This window comes from Heloderma suspectum, chromosome 3 (genome assembly GCF_057233095.1).
Source record: "Heloderma suspectum isolate Gila_16-S chromosome 3, 16-S_ref, whole genome shotgun sequence".
Lineage (NCBI taxonomy): Eukaryota > Metazoa > Chordata > Lepidosauria > Squamata > Helodermatidae > Heloderma > Heloderma suspectum.
In genome coordinates, this window is record NC_139460.1 from 132137987 (window position 1) to 132153772 (window position 15786).

Sequence of the window (15786 nt, forward strand, 5' to 3'; positions counted from 1 at the left end):
AGTGAGTAGCTCATGGTTGCCAAGTTTCACTTTATTAGCTAAACAGGTGTAATTTTTATAAGCTGTGACATTTTGAGGCTTATAACGGCAGAACCTTCACAACTCAACTAAAGGGACCGTCCTGTGCCCCTCTACCTCTATCTCTGATGATGTGGGGAGCTTAGAAAAAAAGTACTCCACACACAATTTGAAGTAGTGCAGCCCCCTCTACCACCTCAGGACTCTCTACCCTCTCATTTTGCTGCATTTGTAGACTAGGCCTTCATTGCACTCTATTCAATACCATGTCAATGGCAAATCAGAAGGCTTAGGATTGCAGCTTGCTTGTTCCTATTTTCACTTCATCGTGCTCGGGTCTTTCTCTCGTGATGAAGCCCAAAACCTGGACAGGATTACGTTATATAATCGTGTGTGTGTGTGTGTGTGTGTGTGTGGTGAGAGAGACATTTGAGCAACAGTCATCGTGAATCATGGTTAGCTGTACCTGGCACAGGACATGGCTGGGAGAGGTAAAGAAAATCCCCTCACTTCCTCAGCCGTGGCTTCTCCTGTTTCTCCCTGGAAGCAGTGTGATCATTGACCCCCCCACACACGGTGCCCAGGTGATACTCATTTAAATAGGGCTCTGTAGTTGGAGAAGACTCAGTTGACAGGGTCATCTTGGCATCCAGAGCAAACGATTCCTGATACAGCCAGTTGGAAGTATCAAAAAGTGGAATTGTGATTGCATCAGTCCAGGAACATTTATGCCTTAATAAGAAAGTTAGCCTTTAAGATGCCACAAGACTCTTATGGAGCCAGAGGATGTTCTTTTTCTTTAATACTACTACTACTACTAATGTACTTTTATTTGAGTTTAAATCGTGGGAAATAACTTTCATTTGTGACGACGCCTTCGTTCTAGCTTCAGGATCACTAAGTTTAGGAAGGCGCAGGGAACACACCGTTTTACTACACTTTCCCCACCCGGACCCTCTGAAGTGAAACGATGGGTGGGGGGGGGGGCGGTGTTCAGGAACAAGTAATGGCTGTTGCATAAGCTTGCAAAAGTGTCCCGAGAACGACTGGGGGCAGCTTCTCCCATCAGCAGGACAGGCAATTGAGAGCTGACACCGCGCGCCCTGCCAGGCTGCCAGAACAATGGCGGGGCGCGCTGGGCCTGAAAAGGCGGGAAGCACTGGAGAGGCCTTCTGGGCGCATCCTTCTGGCCAGACTTAATTGCCACAGCAAGTGTCCTCACGTATTGTGCCTTTGCTGCAGGTGGTGGCCTTTGGTGGAAGATAAATGACAGCCAGGGCTGAAGCAGTTTCATTTACCAAATAATATGACTTCCCTACTGGTGTGTTTGTTGGACGGACTTCACTAGTGTCACTTAGTTTTGCTTTGGGGGCTTTAATCCAGGGGTTTGGACCTTCTTTTGAGTCTTCTGACTATTCCCAGACAATCGATGGCCGCTACTTCCCTCCTCCTGGTCCTCAGCCAGTATCACAACTATTCTTCCACAGAAAGTGCTGCGGAGCGGTTTCTGGAAATCTCCCTTGCTTCTAAATTCTTGGAATTTAGACGCGGGGGTAAGCAGAATTTCCTAGAACTACCAAAACATAATGGGAAAAATTAGGTACACTGGGAAGAAGGAGGTTATTGCCTACCAAAGGTCACTCCTCAATTACACAGTCTGGAAGAGGTTCCAGCCTTTGGGGTCTTTTGTGTACTTTCTGGGTGCCGCTTCTTATAGCAGCAGTGGGGAACCTCCGGCCCTCTAGAACCATAACTCCCATCGTGACTATCGGCCATGCTGCCTGGGGCTGGTGGCGGGACCATAGCTCAGTGGGCAGAGCACCTGCTTTGCATGCAGAAGGTCCCAGGTTCAGTCCCTGGCTTCTCCAAGTGGTAGAGCAAGAGCAGATTCCTGCCTGAAACCCTCGAGAGCCGCTGCCAGTCAGTGCCGACAAGACTGGGCTAGATAGACCAAGGGTCTGACTTAGTATAAGGCAGCTTCCTATGTTCCTAACATCTGGACGGCCTGAGGTGCTCCGCCCCTCGCTTAGAGAATTATATCCGAAAACACCGGGCCCATCTTCGTGTCAGAGCGAGTGTCACGTTCTAAGCAGGGGAGGGCAATTGGGGATTCACACAGGGTGGCACCTCACTAGATGGATGGCACAGCATAACTGAATAAGATGGAACAGGCTCGCTCCGTGGCGTTTGGTCAGAAAAGGCCCATGCAAGCCGTCCTTGAGGACACGGGATTAGTATGCACGTGTGTACTCATCCTTGGCTTGGAGGGCAGCCTTCCTGAACCTGGTGCCCTCCAGGTGTGTTGGACTGCAACTCCCATCATTCCCAATGGCCGTGCCTGCTGGGGATGATATGAGTTGTAGTCCAACCCACCTGAAGGACTCCAGGCCCGGGAAGGCTGCGAGACAAAGCAAGCACTGCGGTATTGCATCTCCGAGCAGGCCTGCCAGGCGCTCTCCTCACAGCCCGGGTGCTCCCTCCCGAACAGCAGGGCCAGCGCCTGACCCGCCGTGGAGCGAGCCGGCAGACCCTCCCGGGTGCCGGTCCAGTCCCCTTGCGCGCGCAGCTGGAGGCTCTGGTTTCACTTGTTGCCGGGCAGGCTGCTTGCGTTTTTGCTGCAGCCGGCTGATGGTAAATAGGTTTGACTGGCCGCTGATCCCGAGGTCAGGCCTCTCCCGCTCGCTTAATCCCGCGCTCTCCAAGCACCCTCCTGCCTCCCCCCGCCCCGCCCCGCCCCGCCCCGCTCCGACGCCTTCTCCCCCCTCCCTGCGCCCGTTCCGGAGCTTCCTGTGGCACCCAAAGGAAGGAGCTCCTCGCCAGCAGCCCCGGCGGCCCTGTCCCGTCCCTGGAAGTTCAAACGCAGGCCGCTTTCTCCACTAATGGGGAAACCGAGCCAGGAGGAGAATGGGAAATCGGTTTGGGGAGGGGAGGCTGGTTGTCTTCCTGTAGGTCCGAAGGACCCCCAGTGAAACGGAAAGAGTGGTTAAGCACAGTGGAGGGGGACGGGCGTTCCGAAAAAGGAGCTCCGTGTAATGGAGCAGGGCCTGGACTGAAGAGTGAGTGGTGAATGAAAACACGTGTGTGTGCGAAAGAAATGAGAGGAAGCCATAAAAGAGGAAACTAAAGAGAAGCCAGAGGACTCTCGGAAGACTGAGGAGAAAATGAATGGAAAGGCAAAGCGCTTAAGCGGACGTAAAGTGGCATCTAAAATGCAAGCGCAGCCTAAACGAACAGATGGTGGACACAAGTTATCCAAAGTTCATTGCAAGGTTCATTGAAAGCAACAGAGCTGGATCGAGCTGTGTGACGCGTTTCAGTCCCATTCGTTTCCATGGGATTCAGCCGCGACGAACTGTTGCTGAATGGAGAGTTCGCAATATTATCGAGGCGAGCCTGGGGTCTCTTAAACTGAGCAGGATAAATTGAAGCGAGGTGGTGGTGGTGGTGGTGGTTTTAGTGGTGACGTCCTTGAGTACCGAGGAAACCCTAAATTAAAATTAAAGGAGATCCCGAGAAGATATGGATGGATAACGGGGACAGTTCCGGGGCAAAAGGAAAAAGGTTCAGAAAGGAAAGTGAAGTTCCTAAAGTGGCCTAGAAAGTGCTACCAAATCCCTTAATATCGACAAAAGAACCTCTTCGCACTGGTTACGACAAGCAGCCCTGGCAATCTGCCTTATTTCCCCGGTGGCATCTGACTGGCCTTGGCTAAAAACAGAGAGATCCGAGATGCACCGAGATATCCCGAGAGATACCTCCTTCCCAACCAGGAGTTTCTGGGACAGAAGGTGGAGACGAAGGAGGTTTTCGGGGTGGTGGTTTGCTTTTTAACGGAGCAAAAAACTCCCAGAAACTAAGGAACTGGAGAAAAGGGTAGAAGGCGGAGAGGGTGCAAAGATGGGAAACAATTGTTAGCGGCAGAGAAAGAACCATTAGATACTGAACGGGGAGAAAGTGGATTGGTTTCAATGTTAGTGCTACTTAGAGTAGACCCATTGAAATGAATGGGATTTGAGTTACCTAACACTGGATACAATCCAGATAATCTAGAAGGAAGGACGTAACAGAATAAAATAGTTTCTGTTTCGTGCAAACCAATGTATCTTACTCAACCGCACCAGGCCAGGAAATCCTGATGCCATAAAACATGAACTCCCGATAGCGCTACCGGACCCGGAGCTCCTCTTTAAGGAGCACCACCTTCCAAGCAGTGGGCCGCCTTGGCCCTGCAGGGCAAGATACGCGTCTTTGGTGCGGGTCGTGGGGATGCATAACCAACTTGCATTGCGCCCAGAATCCAGCTCCCCTTTCTTCTCCTCGGAGGTCTGAAGGGAGGGGCTGGGAAAGGGCAAATCTGTCGCCCGCCCCCAAGCACTCCCCTGACTGCAGCGACGTCCCTTGGGGCTCCATTGTGCGAGCGTGGCGGCCCGCAAGGCCATGGGGCTGCTGCTGGCTGCTCGCGGCTCTCTAGGCAGAGCTCAGAGTGTTTCCACCTCCCACATTGCGAAGATAAGATCTCGGCGGGCCAGGGAGTGCTCAGGGTAGGCAGCGGCCCCTGTCCTCCTCCCCACCCGGAAAGGGAGGGCTGTTGGAGGGGGTGGGTGCTTGAAAGCAGACTTGATACTTGTCCTTGGAGAGGTGTTGCCAGTTCTCTTCAGTCCGAGAAAACTGGTTGTCGCCGAGCCCCCACCCCGCCCCCCAGCCCTGCAAAACAGCGGAGCGAGAGACGAATCAACGGGGTAAACGCTGAGTTTGCTTTGTGACTTAAGTTCTGCGCTTTACCCTTGGGTTGGTGCTTTGACCTTCTCCCAGACTCAAGAGAAAAAAACAGGAGCAAGCCTGGGGGTCGTGGTCTGCATTCCCAGCTCCAGTCCCCAACTCAAAGCCACGGCTCCCCATTCTATGTCAGCCCCCCTCCCCAATTGCCTAAGATAGTGTTGCATAAGGAAGAGTATAAAGGAAATCTTCCAAACAGGTAATTTTAATAACTCTTTTAATCAAATTATAGGGTCAACAATTCTGCATCTCAGAATGAAAAGTATTTAAACCAGAAATCGTTTAAAATTTGATTTTATTCTGCATATTAAATCACTCAGAGATATAACTTGCCAAGACCTCTAATAATTTCTTTATTTTTAGTTCATCCCTATATGTAACAGATTTTATTTGTTTGGTTGTTAAAGATTTTATGATGGTTATTTTACCTGCTTCTCCAGGGAAAGATAGAAGAGAAAGGAAAACAAAACAAAAGTCCATTAAAAAACAGCAACAGAACAAAACCAATAAGAAAGAAATGGTGAAATAATCTTTCTCATTCTGGGAGAGCAAGTGATATAGGGGGTGCAATCCAGCCCAAACTAAGCACTTTAGATCCCATTGATTTGAGTGGGGGAGTGAAGCACATGCTCAATTATTTCCCATTGAAATCAATAGATCTTAAACATGCTTAACTTTGTCTGGATTATGAATAATGATAATAACGGTAACGATAATGATAATAGATTTTGAGGTACATGAATGGGGATGTTAACCAGCATGCAATTAATAGTGCCATAGTTGGCATTATTTCCGCAAACAAGACTTAGAAGGAAACCAGAATATGGAGTTGGTTTGGAACTATCTCCATCTTTTTTTTCTTTCCTTCCAGAAAAGTTCCTGGTATGATTTGTTTGCAAAGAGAAATGCAAATCACTTTCACAAATACTTAGTGGTTTATTATATTTCTTCCTGGAATCAGATCTTTGTCTGACAACTGCCAATTAAATGAGTTGTAACCAAAGAGGATCAAGGATTATTCACAGTTTATATATATAAGAGGGCACATACTGGTATTCAAGTAATGAGCATAGTTTTACTGATGTGTGTGTGCACTGTGCATTGCCCCATCTCCAGCCACATGCAAAAATGACTGGGGTGTTTGTGGGTGCACAACAGCCTTCTTTTGACAGGATTGCATTTAGGATCCTGAACTGAGCAAGCTACACACTCACCCACAGAATGTCGCAAGATGTCATTCGCCTGTGGAACTGGGAATCAGGGAAAGGAGCCCTAACGAAAGATCAAGGTCGTGTTAAAAGAAGAAGTGAGAAGAAGGGAAATAATGTTTATTTCCTTTTTAGAAACCAATAAACATTTTTTTAAAAAATAAATAAATCACACACTCAGGTTTACAACCACTTTCAAGAATGAGTTCTTCAAATCGATATGGGGAAGTTACTGTGGGCCAGTTAAGCAACATAGTTTAAGCAATTTCACAGTGTCTGCATCAGCCTGTTCTCTTACAGCCCTTAACCACACTACTTCCAAATAATATCTACTGAAACCTAAGGGGCTTACTTCTAGGTAATGTGTTTGGAAGAGGGAAGGAGTAGTACCTTCCATCTTCCAATGGATTTACTCTGGAGTAAGTTGGCACCCTCCAGAGGACTTCAAAGAGACCCAACTGTGGTTACTCTGCATTAAGTTGTTTCAGGAACTCTCTGCAGCCAGCTGATATAAATTAAACAATACAGGGGAAAATTAATATTTTGCTCTAACCATTTTTTTCCTCTGGACTTCATTGGGTCCTCCCACCCTTTGAATAGCCATTTGTTTATTAAATGTGTTTTTATTAAATAAAAAAGCTGAAACAATAAATGTAAAATGCAGCCTAAACTTTGTCTTTACTATCATATCAAGTTTAATATAGATTTCTAACTTCAAAATCAGGCAAGGGAAAAAGTCACTTTAAATCAAATTTCGAAGCATTAAACAATGTTAGGGTAACTGTACAAACAAATGCATTATTTGAGTGTAACAGGGTTCAGACTTCAAACGTTTTTTGCTTGGTATTCAAAACAAAAAAGAAAAGAAAAGAAAGAGCAATGTGGTAGGGCAAGAGATACCCTATTTTTAAAAAATCTGCTTTGTTCAGAAACTATTTTCCATTGGGCTGAAATCAGTATTCATCATCATAACTGTGTCTGCCCTAAACGCTGTGAGTCCAGCCGAGTTATATCTCTCCTTAGGGAAAGGAAGGGAGAGGGTATTGTCCAAACCTATTTAAAACTCTGGTGATAACTGAAGATAGAGGGTTGGATCCAGATTTAGTTATACTTAGAGTAAACCCATTAAAATAATGACTAACTTCAGTCCCATTGATTTCAATGGGTTTACTCTAAGTATGACCAAATCTGGATCTAACCCAGAAAACTTAGTAAACCAGAAATCCCACCCAGGTTTAAGTAGGCCAGTTACATAAATAAACAAAATAAACAATAAATGCTATGGAAAGTATTTTAATAGTTTGCCTTCCTTAATACTCAACAGATATTAAAATAATATCCCGAAACTACACCATATATATATATTTAAAAAAATCTTTCTTCCGTTTGGTTCCCCCTCCCCCCATAGAAACTGTGAGAAGTCTAAGTCCAAGTCAGGATTTTTCTTGTTTTTGATCTTATTATGTTCCATGTTATATTTATACATATAATCAATTTCCAATCTCTAGTTTTAAGGCATGCCATGAATTAGTACATTTTGGATTTACTGGTTCCAGTTTTACTTTGAAACTGATTTAACTCAGAATCAAACTTATCTTTAGATTTTTATTTGCTTTCCTTTTCAGTGGAAATACTTTTTTAGTAAACTATATACACATTTCTGAATTCCCTTGTAACGCCTAAAATTAATTAGAATTATTCCACAATGAATTTACAAGAAAAATACAAAAAAAGTTAACAAAAGAAAAAATATGCAGACATAATAAACATTTACAAAATCCAGAAAATTGTTGCTGGTTGCAAAAAAGTTTTATAAATAAACAAAACAAAAAAGAACCCCGCATCATAAGAAATACCAAAAAACCCCAAAAAAACTTTTAATGTGGTTTTGGATTTACATCCTTGGTATTGTGTGATAAACCAGAACGGTTGCCTCATCATCTTTGTTTTAATTAGGCAGTAAAGTCCTCACAAGAAGCGGCCCAAAGGGTGACCAGTTAATGCTTCTGTGTGGCAGAAAAGTTGGCATCATCTAGATCTTTGAATAATTAATCATTTTCATTTCTCCCTCGTTCTCTCTCTTTTGTCCTTCCCCCCTTCTTTAGCAAATAAAAACGCGATGTGGTTCCTGGGTGAATGATAAATACTGTACAACCCCTCACCCTTAGTTAAAACACAGACGGGTTCGTCTAAAACGCAACAACAACAGAAGGAAAAATAATACTCCCCCACTAGTTTCAGAAACTAGTTCTTAGGGGTGAGTTGGGAAGGGGGGGTGGAGTAGCATTAGAGCAATCTGTTACCTTCTCTCTTCACTATTATCCTCAGCATTATGAATATTTGTTATTATAATAATAATTATTACAACGTCATCAAAACATTTCTCTCTCTTTCTCTCTCCTTGTTGTTCTGTTCTGTACAAAAGGGACGTTGCGGGGTGGGGTGGGGGTGGGAATGGGCTGGCAAGGCGGGGAGCAGTGGCAGGGGCTTCAAGGAGAGCGCTCCCCTTTGGCCGCCGCGTCCGTCCGTCCGTCGGTCAGTCCGTCTCAGATGTGCGTCAAGGGCACCGTGCCGTTGACCCCCGTGCTGGCGCCCTGATAGTGCTGGGGCAAGGAGTGCAGGCGGCTCTGGGCAGCGGCCGCCGCGGCTGCGGCAGCCGCCGCCGCCGCCGGGTCCCCTCCTTCGCTGCCGGGCAAGTACATACTGATCATCTCGCGCAGGTCCCCGGGGCAAGGGGCCCGCGAGTGAGCCGAGGTGACGGGCGGACTCACGCTGGGCTCGGATTTGACCAGCGAGCCCAGCGCGCCCAGCGCCCCCGACGACGCGGCCGCCGCCGCCGCCGCAGCCGCCGCGGCCGCGGCCGCCGAGTTCTGGTGGGGCTGCGCGCCATAGGAGATGCCGCCGTAGGCCGACGGCGACGCGCTCATGTAGCCCTGCGAGTTGGAAATGGGGCTGTACTGGAGAGCGCCCATGTCATAGCGGTGCATGGGCTGCGGGTTGTGCGGGTGCGGGTGGTGCGCGTGGGCGTGCGGGTGCGCCCCGCCGCCCGGGTGCTGGCTGTAGGCGAGCTGCGCCTCCTGCATCATCGCCGCCGCCGCCGCCGCCGCCGCCACCGAGCCCGGGTAGGCGCCGTTGGCCCAGCCGTTCATGTGCGGGTAGCCTCCGCCGGCGCCGGCGCTTCCCCCGCCGCCGCTCCCGCCGCCGCCCGGGCCGCCGCCGCCGGGGCTCTCCAAGCGCTGGCCCACGCCGCCGGGGCTCACTCCGACGCCCATGGCCACCGGAGGGCCGCCCCCGGGGCCGCCGGCGCCCAGCAGCCCGCCGGCCAGCGAGTACTTGTCCTTCTTGAGCAACGTCTTGGTCTTCCTCCTGGGCCGGTATTTATAATCCGGGTGCTCCTTCATGTGCAGCGCCCGCAGCCGCTTGGCCTCGTCGATGAAGGGGCGCTTCTCGGCCTCGGACATGACTTTCCACTCGGCGCCCAGGCGCTTGGAGATCTCCGAGTTGTGCATCTTGGGGTTCTCCTGGGCCATCTTCCGCCTCTGGCCCCGCGACCACACCATGAAGGCGTTCATGGGCCTCTTGACCCGGTCTTGGTTGGCCTTGGGGCCCCCGCCGCCGCCGCCGCCGCCGCCGCCACCGCCGCCTCCTCCCGCTGCAGTTTGGCCCGACAGGTTGGTGGCGACCTGGGCTCCGCCGGGGGAGTGCATGTCCGTCTCCATCATCATGCTATACATTCGCGCAGCTTTCCAGGGGCCACCAGGCTCCACAATGTCAAAACATAGAGCAAAGGAGCGGTGCGTGCGATGGAGAGACGGGGAGAGGGGCGAAAAGACGCCGGCGGCGGCGACGAGAACGAGTCCCGGCGGGAAACAGGATGCGCTGACGAAGAGGAAACGAGAAGAGAGTTCACCACGCCGATCAAAGGTGAGGAACGGGGGAGCCCTGAAATGCGGGTGGTTCTCCCCCGCTTGAGTGCGAGGAAAGAGCGAAAGCCCGCGCGCGGGAATCTCCTCAGGCGGCAAAACTTTCTCCCTCAGCGGAGCGCTTTGGGTCGAGGTGAGCTGGATTCAAAGCGACTGAAACAGGTGCACAGCGGAGGGTTGGGGAAGGAAGAAGAAGGAGGAGAAGGAGGAAGCGGGGAGGGGGGAGCCTTGCTGTTCCACTTTGGCGAGGAGACGGGAAGAAACGGCTTGTCCGGCTCTCGACGCCCGCTCTCCTTCGTTCGTTCTCCGCTTAGCACGCGCGCGCTTCACCCACACGCAGGCAGGACTCCCCTCCTTCTTCGCTGCTGCTGAAGTGATCTAATGTGCCCCCCCCCTCTGCTAACTTCCACAGGGGGAGAGAGAGGGAGAGGGAGGGAGGGAGTTGAGGGAGTGAGCGTGTGTGACTCGCATCCGCTGGTCCCAAGTGAACAGAGGAAAAGAGACAGGAAATCCCCCTCCCTCTCTTCCACCTCCGCCCCGCGTTAAAAAGATGGGGGGGGGGAGAGAGAGAAGTAATTAAATGACAAGCAAAAAAACCCAACACCCCACCCTGGAGGGAGGGGTTGAAGGAGCGAGAAAGAAAATAGTAAGGACGAGAGCGGGGCGGGGGGGCGATGGGAGGGGGGAAAGAAAAGAGGCTCCAGCCAAGGCAGCAGAACTTGCACAGCAATTTGCTCTCTGTGGTTTCCCTCCTCTCGCCCGTGAGGAATCAGGAAAGGAGGAGCAGCCGGGAGATACAACGGGAGAAGAGCCCAGCAGCCATACACCGCGCACCGAACGGGGATTAAATGAGTTTGCCTTGGCCAATAGGAGCGCGCTGGCGGGGGATTATTTGCATGGAGCACTGAGGAGTGACGTCCGGAGGTGAGAAGTACAAACTATTATGGAGCTGGCCGGGAAGGGCGGGGGCGGAGGGGGGGCGCCTTCGGGAGGGGCCACGGACGGGGTCACAACCACCATTAAAAACAACAACAGCCGCAGCGGCAGAAACAAAAAACTGGATCTAACGCAGCCTTAGTCGTACTCAAATGCCTCAGCGACAACACATTTCCGAGGGCATCTGCCACAAAGAATCGCTTTCTTATTCGAACCAGTTCAGGCTGCATTCTACCCCCTTCCAAATTACAAAGAGAAGTTCGTTTTAAATTTAAAACGCTCTCTCGCGCGGGGACACACACGCTTCTCGATCTTTTCGGTGTGCGTAGCTGTAAATAATTCATAAGGGGAGAAGGGATAGCTGGCAGAAGTGACGTATCAGCACAGCAGTCACTTTGGGAACCTACGAAAATAATCCCGTTTCCAAACAGCTGGAGTTTTAGGCAAATCTTGGAAAACTTCTTTTTCTGTTTCTTCCATCTCTTCCTGAAGGGAACTTTTCTGTGCCTTTTGTGCCTCCTGCCAAGGAACATAACCCCCGAGTGGGTGCTGTCGCAGGCGTGTTTTGGGGAAGGATGCTGGGAAAGGCAACATTTTAATAAGTCTTCAGGTTTACCTATATGTACGTGACACACACACTCACAGGCACACCAGAACCAAACCTAAAACACTTGGAAGAAAGATCCGTCGAAATCTATGGGACTTACTGGAAGTGATATCAACAGTTTTATGGTATCTTCTACCAAATTTATTATGGCACAAACCTTTGTGAACTAGATACAGGAAAAGCCAAGCAAGGATAATAAAGGTGTCATTTTTAAAAGGCACCACAATATTCTTTTGAGTTTTCCCTGCAACAGAGTAATACCTCTCTGGAAATGGTTTCCAAGTAAAATGTTTAGGTTTGGGTGATTGTTTAAAATCTGATATTGGCCGAAATTCAGTAGGCTGTAGTTTAAACCAGTTTGAAACTATGCAGATTAAACTACAAAACTTACAGCTGGATTCTATACATGTTGACTTGAAAGTAAGCACAGCTAATTGGCCTTTCTTCCAAGTAAGTGTGCCTAAGATAGCAGGTTAAGCAAGCATAGGTTCTGTGATTTATGCCCAACTGACAGTAATGAGAGTTACTTCTGTGTAATTATGTTTAGGACGGGGATGTTTAGGGTGGTAAATGACTAATGTCGCTATATCTTCTGGGTCTCTAGGTCTTCAAGGAGGGGTGACTTAAAAAATGGAAGTTCATATCCTAACCTAACTCAATATCTGAAACAGAAGTATACCCTATAGACTGTAACAGAATCTTGTAATGTGTGTTTAGGATTAAAGTCCCTGTACACACAGTAATTAATGAGACCTGTATAAAATTTCACCAGTTCCCAGAAGGCCAATCCCAAACACCAGGCCCATAATTTATACATGGTGGGCTAGATCCAGATTTAGTCACACTTAGAGTGGATCTATTGAGATCAGTGGGATGCAATTTAGTCATGACTAACTCAAGTCCCATTGATTTCAGTAGGCTTACTCTCGGTATGACTAACTCTGGATCCAACCCCAGTGTGAGACTGTGTTTCTCCTGAGCTTGGAGGTAAATTCCATTGGATATATCAGTGGGTCTTACATTCAAGGAATGAGATCTGAAAATGCATTTCCTACCTAGGCTAAAATAGGGTACAGGACTTAAAAGATTAGTTTAGATTTCTGCCAAATCAGTTTGTTCTTTTGGAACCATTTAATTTATATTACTCTAAAGCAGCTTTCTCCAACCTGATGCCTTCTAGATATGGTGGATGACAATATGGGTGACTGGAGGATGCTGGGAGTTGTAGTCCAACACATCTGGGGGGCACCAGGTTGGGGAAGCTGTAGTAGAATGAATAGTCTTTAGGATTCCCCAACAAGATGGTAAATATATATATGGAACAACTAGGGAAATCAGTCCCCCCTCTCCTACCTGAAAATGTTTTCAAATATGTTATTTCTTTACCACATGGTTTCTAAGAATTTCTAACACCCCCGTATAAATAACACTGTGTCATGAATAATACTTTAATTGATAACTAAAATGTTTAAAGGATATTTTAACTGAATACTGTCAGACTTACCTTTGCATTCCATTGCCTTTTGACCCATTTTTCCCAGCTTTTTCTTTCTTTTCCTCTACCCCCATCTATATATATACCTGCCAACTGTTCATCATAATTTAGGTGCTAAGTCAGAATGCTAAGATACAGTTGTTAGTATTTAAGGACACTTTGCTGCAGCATGCTAACAGAAATTCAGTGATACACTATTATTTACAAGCGAGTTTAGGATTGCATTTAAATCCATCACTGCTATTTTGTATACCAGTAAAAATATGATTTCTAATGAAAGTAACAAATTGTAGTGCTGGGTCTTCTTCTTGGCACATAATAAACATATCACCAGCCAAAAGTAACGGAGCAACCCACCCTCTTGAATCCTTTTCATGAAACATTAACATTGCTTAATCCCAAGGGTTGTTTGTCCAACCTATGAGGTTCCCCTCCTCACCCATTTCTTTCTATAGAACTTTTACAGTGGAAAGGTTTTCTTTTATCATATCTGCCTGTCCATCATATCACCTTCACTTCACATGACTGAACACTAAATAGATAGAAGTGCACCTTAAAGCCTGGCTGGTTTATTGAGGCACCAACTTCCTTGGGCAACAGTCTACTTCAAGGGTAGGCAACCTGGTGCCCTCCAGATGTTTTGGACTACAACTCCCATAAGACCCAGCCAACATGGCCAATTGTCAGGGATTATGAGAGTCTACAGAGAACCCTCTCTGTAGGTGGAACAACATTTTTCTAGGTGCTGCCATGGGATTTTGGAACTTTTATTAACAGAAAAGGGTGCTCTGGTCACAGTAATAATCTGTAGTGAATGAGGAAGAAATATGCAAGCATACCACCCCCTTTTATTAAACCCAGAAGGCTTCTTTCCTGTTCAGTCCTTTCTGGAAGACTTCACAGTGTGTTGTGCATGTGTTGCAACAAGGATTTTCACAATAAAAACAATTAAAATATTTTTAAAAGACCCAGACAGAACAATGAAATATACAGAAAGAGGAAATAACATTGAACCCCACTCCCTGTTCCACAGTTAGCAGTATATATTCAAAAGTCAGGGGTGTAATCAAGAGAACTGGCTCAGAAACTGCAAAGCGGGGCTATAGCAGTTAAAATTAAGAGCTGAATTAAAACCTCTGGCAGTTGACACCAAAAGCGATGCAGTGGAGTATCAGGCAGACCTCCTTTGGGGATTCTCTAATACAGCTGCAACACCACTACGGAGAAGGCTTTGCTAGGTGCGAGCAGGAGGAGAGCATCTTATCTTAAAACATTTGGAAGTTCATAGGAGAGGAAGGGCTCCCCCCAAATAGATACGGTAGGGCCCATAACATTACAAAGAGAAGCAGATCAAATCAGCCTTCTCCAACCCAGCGGCCTCCAGATGCTGGAGGGATGATGGGTGTGTGGTCCAATATGTCTGGAGGCCTCCAGGTTCAAGAAGGCTGATCTAGCGATTCATTCAAGATGCTTCACTGTTAGCAGAATCAATGGGAAGGGGTGGGACTGGAGACTGGTCCCCTCACTGAAGATCCATCTCTCCTTAGTCCTGGAAGCAAAATCTGATGCTAGTGCAGAGGGCACTGGAAACTTATACTGAGATCTCAAGGTGGTAACTAAATTAAAAGTTTAGCTACTTGCCACTGTCACTGACTCAAATGGGATATGGAAGAGGCTCAAGGCTTTGATTTTTTCAGATAAATGTGATCAGCGAGAGATGCCATTGCCCTACATCCACAACCTTTTTTTTGTTTTTTTTTTTGGGGGGGGATAGAGTTTAAAGTGGTTTACGTTAAATTAACAGTTAATTAAAGATTGAAAAAATGATTTTGTAAATGTTTGCACTTTGGTAACTGATAGACTGATTGCTTAGGATTTGGCTCAATAAATGTAATAATAATAATACCTCAATATAGAAAACCATCTGTAAGTGACATCACTGTCTCCTTCTGATTCTTCAGCGTAAGGCTGTTGTCTTAGTGCAATTAGTTTAGAAAAGATTTAATAATGAAATAATGATAATAATAATTCAGATTAGATTAATTGCTAATTATGTGGCAATTAATCTAGGGACCACTGAATTCCTGAATAGGACTGCACCAGTGTAGGCAATACTGAATTAGGTCCAAACTTATACACATATTCTTGGGAGTGAGTTCCATTCAATAAACTGGGATTCACTTCCAAATAAACATGCACAGGATCTGGCTGTTCGGTTGTGGGAAACAGAGTGTATATCATTTTCCATTGTCATTAGCAGCAATAAATACATTTTTTTCCTTTGTAGCTCTTTTGCGTAACACTTGATGAGCACAGTGCTTCAAGCTCCTTATCTCATTTATCCTCACAATAGACCTGTGAGATTGGCCGCAGCTCTTCCCATTTTGCAGACCTGGAAACTGAGACCCAATGTGTTCTTGCCTGAGCAGTTTTTAAATGGTTCCAGTCAAAAGCCCAACAGATATAAGCTGGTGGGTTGCCCTGGCTTCATCTAAAGTGGTAATTCTATGGACACTTACATGGGAAAATTCTGTTAAACGAAGTGGGACTTACTGTGGCCTAAACATGCATGCGAACAGTTTAGCTATGCATGGAGGTTAGCGAATGTGAAACTCTTTCGAGGAAATACTTTTGCCAAATTCAAGTGGCAATGTGTTTATTAACACGGAGCCCTGGCATATGTAAGAGAGGGGAACTCAGTTCTGTCTTTGGGATTATTAAAAAAGAAAAGAAAAAAAAGCAACAACTCCAGTTTGGAGTTCTAGAGCAAGGAACAAAACCCCCAGTTTGCAGTACTGAAGGAAGGAACCTTCTCCATCGCTT

The 15786-nt window shown here is 47.2% G+C and overlaps 1 protein-coding gene across 1 annotated transcript; it reads right to left on the reverse strand.

The window, feature by feature from the left end:
* Positions 1-8548: 8548 nt before the first annotated feature.
* On the reverse strand, positions 8549-9736 carry SOX1 (SRY-box transcription factor 1). Its single transcript, XM_084841797.1, has one exon. The coding sequence runs from the start codon at positions 9734-9736 to the stop codon at positions 8549-8551; it is 1188 nt and encodes a 395-aa protein (XP_084697923.1).
* Between the last annotated feature and the right edge of the window lie 6050 nt (positions 9737-15786).